Genomic DNA, 21931 nt, shown 5'->3' on the forward strand with positions numbered 1-21931 from the left:
TGAAGAGTGCAATGAGCACGAAACGCATCACTGTATACTGGATCCGCTCGCCGATTGGCTTTTACCTCATGAAGGTTGCTGCAGTGGATGTCAGAGTGCGTCTCCACAGGTGGGAACCTTGGACTGTGTGTGTGTATATATATATTTATTCGGTTACGCGATTCGACAGCATGAGCAAGACAGCTATGCGGTCGAAACGCGTAACCGAATAAACTGCACTTTGCTGTATCTCCTGGGAGTGCGTTTCATCTGTTTTTCAGTTTGGAGTGAATATTACGGCCGGGAGGCTAAGCCGGCATAACGCACCAACTGTCTATGGGATCCAGATGAAGCAAACTTTCGTGTGGAGCGCACACACACACACACACACACACACACACTTTAAATAAAAAAAGTTTTGTTCAAACAAACGTGTTTCGGCATTGGCCTTTGTCAATGCTAACGGGCGCCGTTACAATCATTGGAAGGAAGAGGGGACTGTTACGATCTCAGAATTGGGCGCCATCTTAGAGCATATGATACTGACATTGAATACAAATCAACTGCATATTTACACTGGAATAAACATGCTCCTAGATTTAAAACAATTTACACCTTCATTCCGTTTGGACATTTCACAAGCCATGCCACCATTATAACGTCATAAATTCATTAGCATTAATTTATATATATATATATATATATATATATATATATATATATATATATATATATATATATATATATATATATATCTAAAATCTTACACGGCTGAAACGCATCAATGCTGGAAGAGTTTCTCCAAATGGATTTAGTGCTAATTCAGTTGCTTGGCAAGGTGTTCTTCATAATAGGGCTACCTCTTAGGTGGATTATGCAGTGAAATTTCCACATTACTACCTATAAATGTGTATGCTATTGGGAGACAGGAAACAGATTAGCACCATGTATACTTTGTTGTAATAACTGTGTGTCTTTGTTATTACTTTCATGTTCTAAATTGTGTGTCCATGAGATAATGTGAACATATGTTTATGCCCTGAGACTCTGATGAACTGTAGATATATTTATTGGTTGGCATCTTCACTAAACAATACTAATTAGTAAACTATGCCTGATCAAATCAGAATTCCAATGATAATTGTTTCAGATTATAATGCCAAGTCTATTCTGGAGAGTGCAAGGTGATGGTTGTTTCAAAATGTGGGATGATCCTTCTTATGTTAACTCTGGTATTGGGCAGAGGTCTAACAGTATAAGGTTAGTCACTCCATTTGTATTCTTAACAGGCTCCAACTTATTCCAGATTGTGACCACAGCTAAGTCAGCAGCTCATCAAGTGTATAATCCTACTTGGGCATCTCATCAGAGGTCACTTGATGTCAGGAATTGAAATAGCTGTTGGCAAGTCACTTTATCATTCAATTTCAACACAAATCAACATTTTTCAAGGGGCCCATAGTTTCATGGTACACTGGTGTCTGCTTTTCAAGCACAGGTTTAATGTGCTAGGTTTTGGGAGTCTATAAGGAAATCCCATTCTTGGAAAGAACTACATTAATACTGTGGCTAACAATAGAACATTAAAGAATCCTGTAGCGCAGGGGTCAAGGGAACATCCTGAACACTGCAGTGAAGAACCAGTTCCCTCCCGAAAATCCTGTGCAATACCATTGTGAAGGAGCTACAGGCTTCTGATTAAAATAAAAAACTGAGATTTCTTGTGTTTCATCAAAAGACGGAATGGGACACTCAACATCAAGGACCACATTCAGTTGTGTGGCTTCGTTTAGGAAGGGAAAGGCATGCGAGTCCCAAAATTATTGAAATGATACAATGCAAGCCTTAAACCAGTTACAGTAGGGTGACAATGTGCCATGCTTCACTCACACATTGTTCCAATCTTATTTTGGTACACAAAGCAAGAGAATTGGGTAGTTTGGATCTGAATGTGAACTGCTACCCTCTGCAAGAATCCCAGCCACTCAAGAGGGAATGTTAGCTTCCTGAGGTGAAGTGTGTACCACGTAACACCATACCCACAAGTCCACTGATATAAACAAAGTAGCACAACCCTACAGTATAACACAGATAGAACAATGCTGTTGTAAACGAAGTTACAATAATAGAGAAATGTGTATAAAGATAGTTTGGTTTATAAGGTTATTGGACCGTACAATGAAGACATCCCCACCATCTGATTCAATATAAACCGCATATACTACAGTATGTACCATGCCAGAAATAAAAAAACTTTTAGCCTTGAAAAAAGTTCCTCTTGGAACAAAACACGTATCAGCTAGTTGATCATAGTTAATATACGCCTGCACCGCAAAATGACTTTTCACGTCTTTGTGGGTTTATTAGGTAAATTAAACATCCACAATCTTTAACCTAACTGCCAGGATGTCTTCAATGTAATGTACTGACTGCCTAGATGTATCTCAGAAAATCACCAAAAAATGTAATCTTGAAATAAAGGAGGTTCCAGCCATGAAACTAAGTGGGGGGTTGTGAACCACAAGAGCAGTTACTTATCTCTAGCTCCCACATCAGCTTAATGTGACTCAGAAAATAAATGCCACATCCAGTTCAAGATGATTAAGATGCTGGGATGAGTCTGGCTTAGTATTATGATCTACTGTCCCCTTTCTCCCAAAGCATGAATGGGTTCTGTAAACAAATACTGCTCTGATAAGGTGTCAAAAGTACAACTGCACAAAGCAATCTTTCTTACAGGAACACAATTCATGGACTGTTCCATTTGGCATCTTTTAAGGCTGAAAATGTTCCTGTAGAATAAAAACTCAATATTACATTACCTGGAATAGCACGATAAGATTTTCCTCCATATTCATGATCTCAGCAAATAAACCCATGCCACAGAGACAACAGTGCTACATCAGAATGCTGCACGATAGTCAGTCGCCATTCGAGGATCTATAGATGCCCAACTACAGAAACTGCTGCATAGCCTCTCAGTTTCTTCGATTCTACTGATTCAAGTAATTTGAAATCTTCGCCGAAGAACTTATAACTGAAAAATTGTCTACAGAGAAATAGTTTCATACCTCAAGTGAAATGCTGAGCTGGCTCTGTCTATAGTCGTCTCCATACGAATCTAAAATCCTCATCAAGAACCTGTAGAACAAAGTGAATACAAGTGATTTGGTACAGAGTAGGAAAACACCTTCAAATAAAACAATAAACCCACAATATAAGGCTAGATAAGTGGTGTGGTCCAGAGATATTCATTTCTCGAAGAAAGACAGGAACTACATCTACCAAATAAGCACACAAACCACATTTTGATTTCTGCACATACGACATGCTGATTACCAACATAATGTTTAGATTTACACCCCGCAGAAAATAGAAATACTGTTTTACTTAAACATTAAACAGATTACTGGAGTAACAAATTCAAACATTGCTAAAGTAAGTTCCCCATGGCTACGAAGGCCTGGTTTCAAGAAAAACAAATAAACTTGCATGGAGCATACTTTCCTTTAATTGCAGCAGTCTGTTAAACTAAAGAGCAGGAAAAGGTTTTGCCCAAGTACATCTTATTATGCAACGCCCCTAGCCCATTATTTGCAATCTGTGGGGTCATTACAGATAGAGATCCAATTAGCCATTCTGTATAGAGTGGAGATGCAGCCACCTACAGGCAGGCACTTGCTGGTGAAACAGCCATTGCATCATTAGAAGTGGCCTGGTCTATAAAACAGATTATTCCCAACCCACCCACCCGAGTTACAAATACCGGGGATACCTCTAACTCTGGTGGTGGGTAAATCCAGCTCATTAGAAGTTGGACCCTTGGGTCCACTAAGTTAGGAAGTTACCAGGGATTCGGAAATTCCAGGTCTGAATCCTGTGGCAATTTCGTACTCCTACTATACTTTCACAGGCACATTTCGGTTGTTTTTAGATGCTGTTGATATTGTTATCTGTATTTGTAAAGTGCACTACAACCCTCAAGGGCATTGTGGCACTGAACAGATTTGTGTGCCTAGCCCTGCCTACGGTGGGTTGGTTAATTGAAGAAAAAGGTCTTCAGCTTTTTGCAAATTCAAGAAGAGAGGAGGAAGCTCTGATGTGGAGTGGGAGGCAATTCCACGCTTTAGGAGTGATGTAAGAGAACACCGTCTTCCTGATCTAGTTCTGTGTACATGTGGGCGGAGTGCGAGCTGGTGTTCCGCAGAGGAGAGGTGTATGGGTGGTTGGTGGAAAGAGATGCAACTATTCAGGTAGGTGGGGCCTAAGTGTGTATTGCCTTGGATGTGGATGTGAGGAGTTTGAAATTAGTATGTTTGTGTAAACGGAGCTCCTGGAGTTGTGGTGTGATAAGAGGTCTGTGTGGATTGTTGTATATTAGTCTGACTGCTGAGTTCTGGATGGTCTGTAGTCTTCGAGTAAGTTGCTTGGTGATCCCAGCGTAGAGGGTGTGCCCGTAGTCCAACTTGCTGGTGACTAAGGCATGACAAACAGTTTTTCTAGTGTTGCTTGGGAGCCATTTGAAGATCTTCCTTATCTTCAGGGTGTGGAAGGAGGATGCAGTGATGGCAGTGACTTGTGTTACATTTACAAGATGCTCTGCAAGATGATCTAACTTGTGTGATCCTGGTCAAATTATTGTTTGTTTTACCTGGAGGGTTTAAATAGATACTAAGTTTAACCATAAAGCCAAAAGAGGTACTGGGCGATTACGCTGCTGCTCTGTCCCAGTACACAGCAGTGCCAGACACAACCTACTGCCTGAACCCATATTACCCAACTCGGGGAGCCATAATCCTTACCACTGTACCCAAATAACCAAGACTAGAAGCAGTCTAAATCTGTGGAGAAATATTTGAGAATATGCAGAGATATTTTCATATTTCTATGGGAAAAGGTGGTAACATCTGCAGAAACTATAGGAGAAAGAAAATCATATTAATGGTGCAATGACAAAAATAAGGAACTAAGTCATTGTTGTAAAGGTTGTATACTATTTGTATTGCCACACAGGACAGCCATAAAGGAACATTTAAACAATTAATCAAGTAAACCAGATGAAAAAATGAAGGTGTTGATTTGGTATTTCATATGCAATTTATCTGGATCTAGATTATGCTTAAATTTAACATGGCCTTGTGGTTCATAAATACTGGTTATTTTTTTTAAGAAAGAGATGCGTATCTGAATAATTTAACATATTCTCTAGTAGTTAACCGTAGCGTAACTGCAAATTGTAGTTGTATTAGGCCAGTCCACGGTCAATGATTACACCAATCTCTATGTGCCCTCATTCATGTTAGGGGGTCACAGACCTATAAGGCTGGAGCAGACCTTTACTGGCCAGGTATAGAACTCTAAGGCATGCTACAAGGTTAAAGAGTAGCCCCTTGTGGAAGAGATGCACTGCTATTGGGTATTCGATAAATTAAACAAGCATTGGCATAGCCAATAGGTCTCGCCTTTGGGACCTTATAAGTGTTTAGCCATGCAACAGTTGCATAACTAAACACGTATAAGGTCCCAAAAGGGTGACCTATTGGTTCGCGATCAAACATCACAGCGGTCGTGAAAATGAAAGTAATCGCGATAAAAGTGGTGCGCACGCCCGCACACATGCACTGTAGCTCTAGGCTGGCCTGGTAGCACTTTTTGGAGCCCTCTCAATAAGTCTCGCCAGACCAGCGCATGCGCTGGGTCAGGCGACACCTAAAAAAAACTAAATGCTTAGTTTAAATGGGGAGATACAGAGGACAAACAGGAATATTGTGTCAGGGTGTATACCAGTCATGATTATCCACTTACTACTCCATTGCCTTCAACAGGGCTTCCAACATTTGCTACTCCATTGCCTTCAACAGGGCATCCAACATTAAATGTCCTAAACAGATTTGCAGGTCAAAATATTGAGACACCTAGGATAATAAAAATATTAAGATTACATCTAGATGTCCAACTGAAATACTTCATGACAGAGAACACCTGCAATCTTTTTTTCCAATTACCAGGTGATCGTTTGAATCTCGCACCAGTATTCTCCACTGACGAGACCTGGATTTTCATATCAGATTTGATGTGGAGTGAGTTAGCCCCAAAGAGCCTAGTGTAGGGAGGGACATGTGCATTTTAAAAGTATAAAAAGGAAGTACCTTCTCTCATGTTTCATCTTCCGTGTGATCTTCTCAACCTGGTGCAGTCGGTTCAGCACTCGCTCATTCACCTAAACAGGAGAAAAATATATATGTTCAACAATGCAGAAACTAGTGAAGGGGGTAGGAGGTACAAGCAAGACGTTGCTGGTTAGGACATGGGATGAAAGGTGGGGGACGACTGCTAAGTGCTACAATGAAACAACTGGTGAGGAGGAAGAAAGCATAAGAAGCGATGTAATAAGGTTGGCACTAGTGTCTTTTCATGGGCACTGGATCTGAGGCAATGTAGAGACTAAGGAAATAGGGTAAGGGCAGATTAAGTGACAAGGAGTGGTTAAGAGGAATGGATTGGTTTAGAAGAAGGGACGTGTCACGACAAACATATTTATTTTATGGCATTTGTAGAGCACTAACATTCATCCCCAGGGGAATATCACATTGCTGAAACTGCCATTTGTTTAGTCCACAGCGGTGACACTGGGTACAGGGAAAGAAGGTTCATCATTCTGGGAAAAGCCAAGTTTTTAGTTTTGATCTAGACCCATAGTAGTTCTCAGTGAGAAATTATCCAGAGGTGGAGAATTCCAGAGGGTTGCTGACACATAGGAGAAAGAGCAGCCACCAGCTCTGGCCTTCGTGATGCGTTTTGTTTTGGCTAGAGCAAGGTTAGATTATTTTAGATTCCCCGTGGGTTGATAGAATTCAACCTTCTGCCAAAGGGCTGGAGTCATGAAGAGCCCTGTGGGTATGGCAAAGGAGCTTAAATTTAGCTCTCTTTCGTATGAGCAGCCAGTGAAGTGTTTTTAGACAAAAGATGGAAGAACTATATCTGTCTTTATTGCAAATAAATTTTGCAGCGGCATTTTGGATCACCTGAAGACGCTTGAACAAGTAGTCAGCCATCCCCATATACAATGCGTTTTCATAGTCCAATCTGCTCGCAACTAATGCCTGGACTACAGTGCTACGCTAATCATTTGGAATCCATCTCAAGAGTTTGCTAAGACATTTTAGCAGGTCAAAGAATTTAGCACACGTGGACATGACCTGGTCCTGCATGAACAGGGATCGATTAATGATAATTCCTACATTTTTAGCCATATGTTTGGGTAACAGTGCGGTGTGCATAGTGGAAGGCAACCAGGTGTCATCCCAGATATGTTTGGCTCTGCCAAACAGAAGAATTTCAGTTTTTTCTGCGTGCAGTGAATATTGCGCCGTCATCCAGCTAGCCGCCCCAGAGAGACAGAATGCTAAAAATTGTTTGGTCTCTGTCTGCTTCTCAACAATAGGGATGATCAATTGGATGTCATTGTCTTAGGAACAAATGTAAAATCCCTATTGTTTAAACCAATGTGGCATGGGATGCGATGTACACTTTAAAAAGTGTTGGGCTCAATGAAGAACCTTGAGGTATGCCTTTAAGCAAGCGGAGTGTGTTTAACTGGACAGATTTGAATCTTTTACATAGGAAAGGTCCAAACAAATTGGAGGCTGGCAGAATGGAGCCCTATCGTATGGAGTTTCTTAATCAGAAGACTATGAGAGACTGGGTCGAATGTCGGAAAGATCTACTAGAATCAAGGCCACTGCCCTGCCTTGGTCAACCTTCAGTGTGATGTTATCCAGGATAGCAAGAAGAGTGCATTCCGTGCTATTTTTTAGCTCATAATCCCATCTGAGAGGGGTCAACTACGTTGTTCTTCTCCAAAACGGTTGTCAATTGAAGATTGACCAGTTTGAGGACTTTAGCCATGTATGGGAGCAAAGAGATGGGACGAAAATTAGATCGGATGGTTACGTCAAGTCCTGATTTTTGGGCTAATGGGAGAATTAGAGCTTGCTTCCACGTGTCCGGGTATACAGCTGTCTTTAGTGACAAGTTAAAAAATCTGGGTCAAATATTCACTCAGACTGGGTCTTAGGCGGGAAAATATAAAATGAGGGCAGGGGTCTAGTTGGGAGCCCGACTTAATTTTCAATCATGGGTTTCTCCACTTGTTCCTTGGAAAAACAGGTAAAGTTACCAAACTGGACAATTGCTTCAGCATGCGGCCTGTCAGGGCCCATGGAAAGTATTCTAAGGAAGGTTGTGAGCCGAAAGCAGAGTATATATTCTCTATCTGGTCAGAGAAATAATTGGCTATTGCTTCGCAGTGGAGAGGTGAAGGGGTAATAGCTTGTGGCAAACTAACTGGATGGGACAGTTCTTTCACAATTTTAAACAGCTCTTTGGAAGAGGCTATATTTTCAGTCTTTTGATGAAATAGTTTTTCTTTCCTTTTTTCATCTTCCTATAGTAGTAATTTAATTGGTGTTTGTAGGATGGTCTATCTGCTGTTTTTTTGGAGCGTCTTCATTCTCTCAGATGCTTTACATTCCCGTTTCTCAATTCAGGGGAGTAAAATGTTTTAAGGCCTTGTTGTTCCTACGGGAACTGCTCTTTTTCCAAGAGGCACAGGAGTCAAGTGCTGCCGTTATAATTATATTGAGCTGCCCTAGATAATTATTGAGGGGAATGGTTATGTCTAGTTCAGGCGAAAAGAAGTGGTTTGGGAAGGATTCAACACTAATTTTACTCCATGATGTTTTGGTCGTTTGAGGGTTTTTTGGAGTTTGTTTTTGGGTTAAAGGAAGATGAATCGAGACATTTATGCCAAAGTGATTAGAACAGAGAGGGGAGATTTCAATATTCTTTATGTTGTTGGAATTAGAAAATAGCTGATCTAGAATGTGCCCCTCAGAGTGTTTAGGGCCACTAATCTTTTGAGTCAGCTGTAGAATAAGCATATCGTTTTCTAGTTGTCTGCAAAGCGGATCTCCTAAATTTTAGAATTGTAGGTTAAAGTTGTCAATTACAATGTACCTATCATGTTTTAGCATGAAGGGTGCAAGCAATCAAACAGCCCATTGAGCGCTATAGCCCGGCGGTCTTTAGACAATTGTACCACCCATAAGCCTCTGTTCCTTAGGGGCTAATTGAAATGCTAGCCATTTTCCATCAGCCGATGATGAACGACCTTCGGTTGAGCAGGTATACAATCTTTAAAGATAATGGCCGTGCCCCTGCCCTGGTGTCCTGCCCTATCGCATTTTAAAATCTTATAATTCGAGGGCAGCGAGACAGCAATGTCAGGTAGAGCTGAAGTTTCATCCCTAATCAGGTCCCATATTTCAATGGAGTGCCTGGGTGATGATCAAGCATTGAAATACAGGCATTTAAGAGCGTGGTCAGCTAAGTGCTTAATAGGGTTTGGGGAACGGATTGTAGGTCCATTGGTTGGCAAGATTTCGACTTACAATTTTGGCAGGAGTATGGACCTTCAATTGAGCTAGGTGAGCCCACTACACAAGAGTTTGGATCATGCCATGGCGATTTATTTAATTGTAGTAGGATATTTCGTGCATGGGGTAGCCTTCCCTTGGTTTCTGGGGTCAAACTGGTAGGGGTCTGGAGACGTCCAGGTGTGGGCGGGCGCAGACAGACTTGCCTTTGGCATCCCTGTGGTGCATCCGCTGCACTCTACTGCTGTGCTATGACGCAGCACCCTCGTTTAAATTCCCTCTAAAGATGGAAAAGGCTAGAATTCTGACCCAAAATGGCTGTCCTCGGCGCGTGGCTTAACTCACCACCGTGAGTGGTGGTCCTAATGTTCTGGGAGACTGAGTCTGAGTAAGCTGTCAAAGCTCAACTGAACATATTTTTTTAAACTGATATCCTATGTGCAACAGACCCTAAAATTAAGATTTTTAGCAGCAAGTGTTTCCTAGAATTAATTTTCTATCCGCAACACATATAAAATAACGATTTTTAGCAGCAGGTGCTTAATACAGTACATGGTTTATCTAGCAATTGTCACCGCAAAAAGGGCTTGGAGCCAAAAATAGTGACAGTAAAAAATGCCCAGTAACCTACTGAAAAATACTAGTGGCAGGGAGCAGCTGTACCGGACAATACATCACTAGTGTAGCTAGTGCTGTGGCTTATTTTGCTTTAGTGAGGCATGCCCGATTGTTAGAATTGGAGTACTATATGTCTTCCTAACGACCTTAACTGATTGGCCACTACAAAGTATTTTAATCTTACGCCTAGGAGACCAGGGCATCTATGAAGAGGGTCCGTAGGTTGAGGTTGCCTTCCTATGGCCTGTTAGGGCCTGGTATAGGCCTAGACCCTGAACTCTGGCCTTCCGTACCTTAATCACTTCACAAGCAAGTCGAGTCACCCATCATACAGGTGAGTATGAGTAACTCTTACTCCTGTTTCAGTACTTCTGGAAAGGTGTACCTATCCAGGTCTTCCCTGACACTCTTCCTTTTGGAGGCTACAGTGTATTCTTACTGGCCCCCTACCTGCCTCATTGGTCAACTACTGTAGCATCTAGGTCCCCACCTCAGTTGCTCGCTGCTCCGCTTTTGAGTAAGCCTCGCTGACCTGATACTTCAGTGACTATGGAACTTATGAACTACTCCTATTTGGAAATGAAAAATGCACAATTTATCCACAAAATTTTGCAAATGGGAATGCTATCTGCAATGCTATTTATGTACTAATATCTTGCATCGCAAATTGTACATGCGGGTAGTGAGGGGAGAAAATGGCAAAACAACCTGCGTAATGAATATTTATTAGGCTGGTCGTCATTTGCAACCCCATGTGATTGGATGCGACTGGTAAAATTCTTTTGCCCAGCCCCAACCTAACCCTACCAGAAAAGGTATGTAATGCACCGTGTCAGGTGACATCATCTTTTTTAGGTCGAGCCTAGAGCAGCGCATGCGCTGCTTGCTCGACTTTTAGTAAGGGGGTTTTCAAAGTGCTACCAGAGGCTTTTGATGGCCTCAAGCTTGCGCGCATGTGCGCGTGGACGCGCGCAGCCGCCATCTGTCTTTTCTCCGTCACGGGTAATTAAGTGCATCGCGATCACTTTACACTTTCGGCGCCCGCGCGGCCAATGCTTTTCGCGTGCGCTTTTTTAAAAAAATGTTGTACAACCTCGTTATTTTTTATAATTCTATATATACCGCCGATTGAATTCATCTGCAGCAAATAAAACACGTTTCCAGTCAGGTCATTAGGCAGGCGATATTAGGTGCCAAGTTACATAAACTGCTAGGGATGTGCTAATTTACACAGAGGGGCTATATAACACAATATCGAATATGGTAGGGGTGCTTTATTTTTATCCATGTCTTTTAGTGGTCCCTAGTGCTGCTTTGCAGATGAAAAAAAACAATCTTCGCATTTTGTTCACACGCACCACGAGCCTCATCCTGATCTCGTTCACCATCTGCACTCAGGTGAGAGCTGTGCTCCCAGTTTTGAAGACATTGCTGTGTTTGCAGTCCATGCTCTAATTTAGTTTATCCGTGAGTTGGCACGTACTGCGGGCGCCATGTTTGGAGCTTCTGAGCTAAATCACGCAACTACTGAGTTAGTACATGCAATGTAAACGGCATGATTTCTAAAAAAAGAACCACTCCCAGCTCTGTTGCGTCTTCCTCTTCCCCTGCCTGGCTTTTCCTTTGTTTTAAACCCCCGGCTCTACACCACCTTCCCTGGCTGCTCCCCACTCCGACATTGACTATTCTTAACACCCACTCCCCTCCCCCCACCCTGCTCCTACATGAGTGCCCTGCCCCTCACCATCACGTTGGTTAAAGGAAAAAAATGCCCTGGATTGGTGGATCCTCAGCAAAGTTGATGGCACCATTACATTTTCAGTGTTCCAGTAAAGGTAGTACACAGTCCTGTCTCTGCTCTGGAACCTGCACTTTGACATAATCAACTCAGACTGGAAGACATGCGTTGTGTGGTGTATTCTTCACATATAGCGCTTTGAAATTAATTCATATGATCTATTCACGTTAAGTCGCGATTAATGTTAATTTTAGTTCCTCTTTTCCCTTGTTCTGTGCCATAAGCGGTGAGTTGAAAAAATATCACTTAGCCAGAAGCCGGCAAGCCCTGCCGTCCTGCATCTGCCTGTTTGTGCCATATAATGTGCTGCATTTCACATGGCTTAGCTACACACTGAACGTGATCTAAGATATACCTTTCTCCCATGCCTTGTTCATGTTTTATGTTCCATTCCATGCTCAGTAAAAAAACAGCGGAGACTGTGGAAGCAGCAGCATCTCACCAGACCTGGCCATTGACCATTTGAGAGCCATTCTAGATGGATTGGGAAGTTTTTGTTGTTGTTATGTTTGAAAATCCCTCTGATCTGGCTATGACGGGTTTTGACCTGAGCCACTGGGACAGCTTGCAGTAGAAGTAAAATACCTTTACATGTCCAGATTCGGTCTTGCAGGCATATTTGAAGCCTCATTTGCCCTTGTATTTCTTCTTATACTTGGCCAGCAACACTGACGAACGAAGCACATATTGCCACTCGGTTTCTGCATTTACATGCTCATTTTATATTGCCACATGAATCTTCATGAATCTATGTGGGCTATGTCTGTTTCATGATGTACAATTCTCTTCTACTAAGTAAGATAATGAAGGTATGAATAGGGCCTAAGAATTTAAAAAGCAATGCTAGAATATGAGATTTGATGCAGAGATGGCAACAGTGACAGCTTTTTGAATTTAGCATATACGCCCAGGGACCTTTTGTGAGTTGCATATGCTTATAATAAAATCACCTTGGGTTTTTGGAACCTCTCGGTGATACAAATCTATTTACTGCGTGTATATTTGTTATAGCAGAACTCATAACAAACACTGCAATAACTGGGCAGATTGTTTTTTTGTTGCATATTTTGCCTATTGCAATATGTGTCTCTGCATCTGCGCGAGTGCTTCGACGTGCACACATTGACTTCCAGAGTCTTGGCTTTAGCTCAGTACAATCCACGCAGCCATTAAACCTTTCACAGCAGATGCTGTACAACATGAGCCAGACCCACTGACTTCTGGGTGTGGGGGGACAAGCACTGTTAATTTGAAATGCCCTCGTGGAGTGCAGAGTCCCACAGTAGAGATTAGTTTATGGGTTTCAAATGCACGGCTTAATCGTGTTTCTTTCTCCGTGATGCATTCCTCAGTAAAGTTGTTTGTCATCTTATTGTTTCAGGCTTAACTTGTCCCTGGCACTGATTCTTCAGGCTGTTCAATACTCAAGTGACTCAGTCACACACAGAATGTTATAGTGCTGTTAACTTGCATGGAAGAACTTGTCTTACTCTGTGTGCATTAAAAAGCCTTAAGCCTTGGAATGTGTCCATAAATGTTTCCGGAGTCAAGCATGTATTACCGAATCAGTCTGCATGACCCGGTGTGTAGTAATTGTATAGCTAATCAATCTCTGGTGACACAGGACCCAGGATAATGTGCTGCATGGCTACACACTTATAAGGTCCCAAAAGCGAGACCTATTGGCTATGCCAATACTTGTTTCCTGTTGCATCCCTCCTCCAGACACCTATCACCTGCAGAGAGCAAGTAAATGTTTGTGTTAAACACTAGGGGATCTGCAATTCTGTGCAGAGTGATGACCTTACACAAAAACCTGTTATTTACAGTTAATCCGCATTCTGTGGGGTTTAACTCATAAAGGTAGGAATTTCATGCAGAGATTCCAATCGGCATCGACATTGCCAGCCACCCGGAATGTCCTCGCGGAATGCCGTAGTACTCCTAATTGGGCTCATAGTGTTTGTGTTACTCAAGACAGATTCACAACCCCAATAGGCTACTTTTATGTACAATCGCGTAATGAATGCAGAAAACATTAAGAGTAAAGTAAAGGTAAAGAAAAACAATTTTATTGTAGGATTATTTAAAATCTTTAAAATCGAGGCCAGCCTCTTAAGTGTCAATAAAAAAGGGTGCATAATTGATTAAAAGAAAGATGAAGAGAAGGAAATGTTTAACAAATAGTTCAGTAGTACAATAAAATGCGTTATCAAATTCCTTTCTTTGAGCTCGTGTTTCCTTTTCATTGTCGGCGGTGAACCTGGCACAACAGTGCGTTGTTGGGAAGAGGGTGAACCTGGTACCATAACTGGTCAAAATCAATGGACAGCCTTTTAACATCGAGGGACATTAATTTTAAGAAGTGTCTGGATAGTTGGGAATTTCACCTTTTAGACACTCCTCTACTGCCTTTTGGTATTTATGTATTTTCATTTCAAAAACACTGGCCTGAATAGCAGTTTTCTCTGTGGGAGTAGGTTTCTACAGGAGCATATAATGTGGGACAGAGACTCCGTAGCTCCTTTACATAATCAGTCTGTGGCAATCCAATTCGCTAAATAGCCTGCTGTGGCAATAATCCCCAAGGGGGATCAGCCTAATTCTATTCCTATTAACTCTTCAGATTACGAGAGAGTGGCTAATACAAATATTTTTGTTTTTGCTGGTGTCTCATAGGACTTGGACACCATTCATGCATAGGCTCTATTCCCAACTTTGCCAGGTCTTCGCATATAGGTATCAATGTAACTTTTTTTTTTTTTTAAACAGCATGGCTAGCTGTTTTAAGCAGTCTCTTTCCCCATATTTCCGTTAACTTTATATCATTTAAAGCTGATGATAATGAAGTGCTCCACAAAGTTTATTTTAGGTATACTGCTTCCCACACCAGTGTGTTAGGGATTTGCCGGGGCGCACCGCAATTTCAAACCGTAGACCACATATGTGGTGGCACTGAGCATATGTGCCTGCTTCGGTAATTTGAACTAAAACGTTATCTGTGCGTGAGAGGTACTGCCGGGCAAATGGGACAGCTACTTATAAATTCAACAGTGTGCCATCTATAACCATTTTCTTAATATGCAGTGACAAGTTATCATCCCATACGTAAGAGCTGGCTTTAGTTTGCAATCCACTATTCGGAGTAGTGATCCAATGTTTAGCCAAGACAAGTTACTGAGTAAAGAATGAATGAGTTATTAAGGGCCAACATTGTGTTTTTGAAAGCTGCAAGCTGTGTATTAATGCTTCCAAGCTCATTCAGCCATACTCCTAAATATTTGCAGTTTTTGGCAATCTCAATGTTGATGCAGTCTAGCTGCCAATGGCCGCTTTTACACGTTTTTCACACACATCTAAAAAACTTAGCCTTGTAACTGTTTATCTTTAAGTTGTAACTATTGCAATATATTTGTTTAATGCGCTTAAGGCTCTCTGGAGGCCAATGGGAATTTGATCAAATATCACTGTATTGTCAAAGTATGATAGAATGTTGACTTTGTCCTGATTGAATTTCGGTGGGGTGAGGTGTTCTCTTGGTGTTTAGTTAAACAAAAAATGTAAGGTTAGCCGATGGGGCCAGCAATATTATTCTAACTCCCCATAACTAGAACAGCTTTTTGTTTTCTTTTAACAATTTTCCTGTTGCGCTTTCATGACGCCACCGTTGTTGATTTGTTTTGATCACCCAGCTTTGGATGTTCAAAGACTATTGCCACTATGTCTCTGGATTCAATGCGACCTAGTGGTAGGACAGATTTACACAGTTTAATTGTGTTGACCATATTTAAAATGCTCCCCCACTCCACTGCACAATTGGTATTTTGGATATAAGATGTGTCTCTGGTTTAATTCTCAGCTACATTGGATTGTGTACTTTCTTGTTGTGGCCTAAATGTCTTTCTTTGAGCCATAAAGACCTTGAGCATTTGCAGTACTGTCTGTTCGCACCTGTAACATTTCAGTTGTTTTTATGTAAAGTCCTTCATTTTTAGGTTTGTTGTTTTCTGGATTTGCCTTGTTAAAGAGTATTATTTTTGCTGGTCAAAGAATTTGGGCTGCTCTGGTTATTCGAGTCGTTATGTCTCTTGTAAACTACTTTGTTGGATTTTCTTTGTGTGTGTTGGTGGTTGGGCCAGATCTCCACCTTATTTTCAGAAAACTATCCTGAGGGGCACATTTTCCTGGCCTGTCTTGTGCTCTTTTCACTGTGGGCATCTGCTTTAAATCGCAGGTGGGACATCAATGAATACGCTTTGGCAGCAGCGTACTCTTGAAATCAGGGGAATTACTATAATAATAATTTGCATGCTCCACTGTGAATGTTGCATCTTCTGAAAAACGGCTAGTCCACTGTCCATGGGCGTGGGGGGGAATATTTGTGATAGGGAGCTTATGTTAGCGTCTTGGACACCATTTACATAACAGTCCAGATTTCATAGATATTAATTATCCTATATTCTTAATTCAAATTAGTACGCTGTTGAGAGTTGACACTACCACCAATATAGAATCCTTCACCTTTGTATCCTTGTTTATATATTCTATCATGGATTCTGCATCTTGGTGTTTTTTGTTTGTCTTATGTGGAAAATCTAATGTTTGTGAAATGAATTCCTCCTTGACACCACAGTGATTGAATTTTTTATATCAATAATTTTTTGGTATTTCTTTGATATCCTATTGAGATATGGGCCAGGAAGAGTATTCTACTTGCTTAATGGGATCTGGATTTTCTGGTTTTGAAGTCAGCGATACTGAGATTTTGTGATCTCCCAACACCTGTAACTAGGTTTTATTCCTCATTGGTTGCGAGGGCTCTCCCTTTGGGGATGGAAATGTTGCCGGTTTCAAGGAGGTATGTTCGCCATGTTTATTTGCCCATCTGTTGAGGGCTAATTCTTGTTTTAGATCCTGTACAAGCAACAGCATTACTTCTGGTCAGCTAGCATCCTTATCCAGAACTGGAGCATACGTGCATCCTTCGCTGGATCTTTTAACTCTGGTCTGTGCCCAGTGTATTAAGTTGTTCAGCCTGTACAATTTGTAGTCTATGACCATTGCCCGGGAATCCAGCGACTAATATCTAATGATCTGTCGCTAAAAGGGTGTGGTAACTGGGAAAGATGCATGCTATTACATGCTTATCACTAGATACCTCTCTTTTGGATTCTCAGTTAAATTTGGGGGAGGGCCATGTTACTGACCCCTCATTCTTGCACTGCCTAACTTGATCTTAAATATATTAATCATTGATTTATTTCAGTGTCACTCGAGAATTCATGCTACCTAAACAGCGTGCTTCTGTTGGTGGTGCAATCTCCACTGGGGGCGCCGATTCGATTTTACCAATTACAATTATTGTGGGGGATAGCGGAACTCCCTGTTTACAAACTGGGCTCAGCGCTGGTTTTTGGGATGTGCTACTATTTGCACTGCTGTTAAAGCTGGGCTTGCTCCTATCATATTAGTACGTTGAGTTTGTGGTTGCTAATTCTTGCTGTGTTTAAAAAAGGGGTTCCTTTTCACAGCATTTCTATAAGATAATTATCCAAAGGATCACACTTTGCTTTACTTTTAATTGCGGATTTGAAATTGGGAGCTCCTATTTTTGTTGGAGTGCTGTTGCGCAAGGAGCAAAAGGGAGTGCATTTTTTTCATTTTTTACCAACCTTTTCTTTGGGGTTTGCATACGAAATTGGGAGACCTAACAGTTGTTTGATTAAAAACAAGGTTTAGTAATCTTTTTCTGTCCCTTTCTCCAGATACGCTCATCTCACAGCCGCTTTTTCCTTGATTTGTGTTGTCTTTGTCCCTAGTGATACTGGTACTGGGGAACGAAACTCATACATGGCAGAGAAAAATTAGCCGGAATATGGGATGGAACACTTGCCTGCCATGTTTTTTTTTTTTAATTAAATATTTTTATTGAGTTATTAATCATCCAGAGTCACAATACAATCATGGTAACATTGCCATAGCACATATACTTGCGTGTAAGTATTAAACAATCAAAACACAATACGACCTTATCAAATAAGGATATGTTCACATCTAGAATCTAGCGTTACTACACATAGTACAGTGTTGGGACATAAGCAGTTGCATCCCAGGAAACCAAATCTTAACAATTTAACTCTTAACTCAACCCCCCACCCCCTCCGGTCACATAAGGGAAACACCCTCCCATGAGTCAGACGTCTCACAATGGGATTTCTACAATGTCCTCGGTCGTCTGTCATGTTATGCTTGTACGTCTGATGCTTTCCACATTCCCTCAAGCTGCACTTGTGCTGCTGTCTTCACAGAATGCCACCCCCTTAGTCTCCCTGCAACGCACCACTAGCACAGACTGCTACAACCCTGGCGCTAGCAAGTGGGCACTCAAGGGCGGATAAGCACGGTGTAAAATACTGGATTAACATTTGTGGTGGGCGCTTGCCCACTTCAAGGAATAATCCCAACACGTCAGGTCACTAAATTAACCTGAGCTCAGCCCAATGGTAGCTACGGCACAGAGCAGACGGGCTTAATTTGGGAAGTGTGTAAAGTATTTATGCAGTAAGAAAACAGACCAAAATATAGTAACATTGCAGAACAAAAGAACACAAATCCAATCAGGGGAACCAGAGAGATGAAATTTCAAAGTGTTGAGTAAAAACGGCGCTAAAAAGCATAACACGCCAATGATAATCAACGGTCGTGATAGACTGGATTTTCAAAGGAGTGCGGGTCAGATACACCAACCAGGTTTATCCTGGTCAAAGATTTTATCTTCGGACTTAGGGCCTGATTATGAGTTTGGCGGTGTGTGAGCGGGGAGTCACACCACCTCTCTGCTCCCACACCGCTAAACTCCAACGCCAACTACCCACCGGATTACATATTGTAATCTGAGTGGGCGGGCCTATGGCAGCTGGCCTTCGGCGCTGCCTTTCAAAGGCTCATAGGAAAGCCTTACAAAGGCAGCACAGTGGGACCGCCACAGCGTGTTACAGGACGGCATGGACTGAAGACCAAGCGGTGGTGTAACTGGTGGTGCAGAAAAACAGGAGGGGACACACCATGTGCCGCCCTCATGCACCACCATGCACCGAGGCACACTGCCATGAAATGGAGGGCAGTGGGGAAACTCATAATATGCTTGGCAGTGCAGCAGCTGCACCGCTAGCATATTGTAGCCTCAGACAGCTGCAAGACTGCCAGGGATCGGGGAATCCTGGTGGTAGCAGTGGTTCTATGGCAGTCCGACCGCCAAAGTCATAATACAGCCCTTCAGGAACCAGCCAGGAGATCCACAAGAACTATCTTGGCATCCTCTTGTATCCCTTTCAAGTGTGGCACAAGCGTTACATGTGGCTCAAAAGAGCTGTCAAACAGGATTGAACAGTGTGGTGCCACAGGATGCCCCAGGCCCACACTCTGAGTATTTTGTGGAGTTCACAGTCTCATCTCTGCCCATTCAGATCAACCTATCGAATGCTCCTGGGAGGCAGTTCACACATATTCAATACTCAGCACAGGCTGGGAGGAACCATAGTTAAAGGGGGAGAACATGCACTTTACTACTGGTTAGCAAAGGTAAAAGGCACAGAGTTCTAAAGCCAGCAAAGATATAGGGTCCAGCAAAAGGTGAAAAATCCAGGGTGATTATGCAGAAAGGGCAGATTTCCTACACAGGGGAATAGGGGCAGAGAGGAGGCTTAATGACTTCCAGTGACTAGCACGAACTGGTGCAGGCACTGCATGGGCTCCGAATAGCTGAGACGGTACCTCTCAACCTGGGTAGACCGCACAGTTATTTAATAGGGGGCACTGGCTGACAAGGCCAAAAGACGGGGCATAAATGCCCAGCACACACAGCAAAGCCTGAAGCAGGCAGATCGGGGGTGGGGTACAATGCTAGCTCTAGTGCCAACACCAACGGGGAACAACAGACATGTTCCTCTCGTTGTCCTTCAGCAGCTCCCAGCAGCAATCTTCAGAGTGAGAAAATATTAGAGATAAGACTAATATTAAATCTCAAAAGGAAAGGGATTTGATTTCAATGTGGTCAATTCAAACTTAGGATGCCATTTGGTCAAGGATGCATTCTGCATCTTTCATGACCAATACAACACAAAATATATATATTTTTTTATACAGAAAACATCAACCAGGTCAGTATTCTAAATCTAACACGTTGATTAGCGAACACTGTTGGTCATGGTGTTCTGGTAAAGCAGATTGGTTACACATGACTTATATAGCATTTGGTTTTTGGTCACTAGTTTGGAACTAAATACATTAGGTTATGAAAACGAGTGTTCCTCGTTTGGCAGAAAATATTTTCTTGCATATATTGATCTTAGATCTTCTAATGAAGTGTAAAACAGCAGATTTGCTCTTAGTGTTTGTATCCCAACAAATTTATTAGAAGAAAATTGAAAAACTGTATAAAATATGGTATATAGCTTGGCATGGTATAAAGCATGGCAGATTTAAATATTTTATAAATATCAATTTGGCCAATTATAATATTAACTGTTCAAATCTGAAGATTTGCTTTTGCTCACCCCTGAGGCGGAAGCCGGGGGCTCTCTCCTTGCTATCCCTTTTGCCCACGGGCACCTACTCGATTGTTTGCAGAATTATTTTTTTTTTAAAACTGTAAAATATTTTAAATAGTTCATTTTTATCTGCTTGCACTACTGACCCCCTCGGTGTAAGAATTACGTTGCTCCGAGGCCCCTCGATGCCATTTCCTGACCGGTGCAGCCGATTTAGGTGCTGACGCCGGTAGGCTAGGAGGGACGCCATCGTGGGGGAAGGAATACGGTAGCGGTCCAGTAGTTGGACGCTTCCCGCCAGCCCGACCAGGCATTTAAACTCGTCCTTTTAGTCAGGGCTCAGATTTGCTTTTGCTCACCCCTGAGGCGGAAGCCGGGGTCTCTCTTTTTTCTATCCCTTTTGCCCACGGGCACCTACTCGATTGTTTGCAGAATTATTTTTTTTTTAAAAACTGTAAAATATTTTAAATAGTTGATTTTTATCTGCTTCCACTACTGACCCCTCGGTGTAAGAATTACGTTGCTCCGAGGCCCCTCGATGCCATTTCCTGACCGGTGCAGCCGATTTGGGTGCTGACGCCGGTAGGCTAGGAGGGACGCCATCTTGGGGGAAGGAATACGGTAGCGGTCCAGTAGTTAAATGTAAAAATGTAAATTGATACTTGTAAATTGATACTTGTATAGCGCACTACTCACCCGCAAGGGTCTCAAGGCGCTTGTACGAATACCGCTGTGGAACCCATCCTGGCTTTCCCTGTGAGGCGTCCACTCCTGGGCACCCCCAAGGTGGAGGCCAGGCATCCTTAGCGTTGTGGGGGCCGTTGTGGAGATTAAGCAAGCTATTGCCCAGAGTTGCAGAGTGGGACTCCATGATTGGAATGGCACCGAGGCGAGAATTATCAGGTCCGTGGAATTTTTGTAGTTTTTGTAGTTGGACGCTTCCCGCCCGCCTCCCACTGGATAAAAAGATGACGCCTCCCCGTCCGCGCAGCGGGAGGGCGCAGCGGGCGCACCGGCGGCACGCCGAAGGCGCGCCAAAGGCAAGCCCGTCTGCGGCAGACCGGGGCACGGGGCCAGTACCCTTGCCCCTTTTATCTCCAATGATAGAAATAATAAAATACAAATTAGGTACACTACAAGTGACCTACTTGCCCTCCGCTCCAATGTGGAAGATAGCTGCCGCCATACCATGTTAATGGACCCTCCAATGCCACAATGTGCGACCTGCCGTTTTTCCACTGGTGGGGGGAGAAAGGATGAGTCGATGCTGTTAAATATAAAGCTGACATTATTAAATTGTAGATCCCTCAAAAAGCACAAATTAGAGATACATGACTTGGTGCTAGAGGGAAATCTCGATGTCCTCTTCCTAACAGAGACATGGTTAGATGAAGCCTCAACTCCCGAAACTCTGGAAGCTGTCCCCGCAGGATACAGCCTGTTCAGAATTGACAGAGAAAGGCAGAAAGGTGGGGGATTGTCAATGATCTACAAAAGCGACCTACATTGTACCTTAGAGAAGGCTACATTGCCCAATAGTGAAGGTGGTT

General features: G+C 42.5%; 1 protein-coding gene across 2 annotated transcripts in view; it reads right to left on the minus strand.

The window, feature by feature from the left end:
- Nucleotides 1-21931, minus strand: part of TFPT (TCF3 fusion partner) — a 183108-nt gene that overhangs the window by 115560 nt on the left and 45617 nt on the right. For both annotated transcript variants that reach the window (XM_085616414.1, XM_085616413.1), the window contains exons 3-4: nt 6129-6199; nt 3051-3120 (exon numbers count right to left, since the gene is read on the minus strand). In XM_085616414.1, the coding sequence (XP_085472540.1) occupies nt 3051-3120; nt 6129-6199 (141 nt within the window). The remainder of the gene's footprint in view (nt 1-3050; nt 3121-6128; nt 6200-21931) is intronic.

The sequence above is a fragment of the Triturus cristatus genome, chromosome 7 (assembly GCF_964204655.1).
Source record: "Triturus cristatus chromosome 7, aTriCri1.1, whole genome shotgun sequence".
Taxonomy (NCBI): Eukaryota; Metazoa; Chordata; class Amphibia; order Caudata; family Salamandridae; genus Triturus; species Triturus cristatus.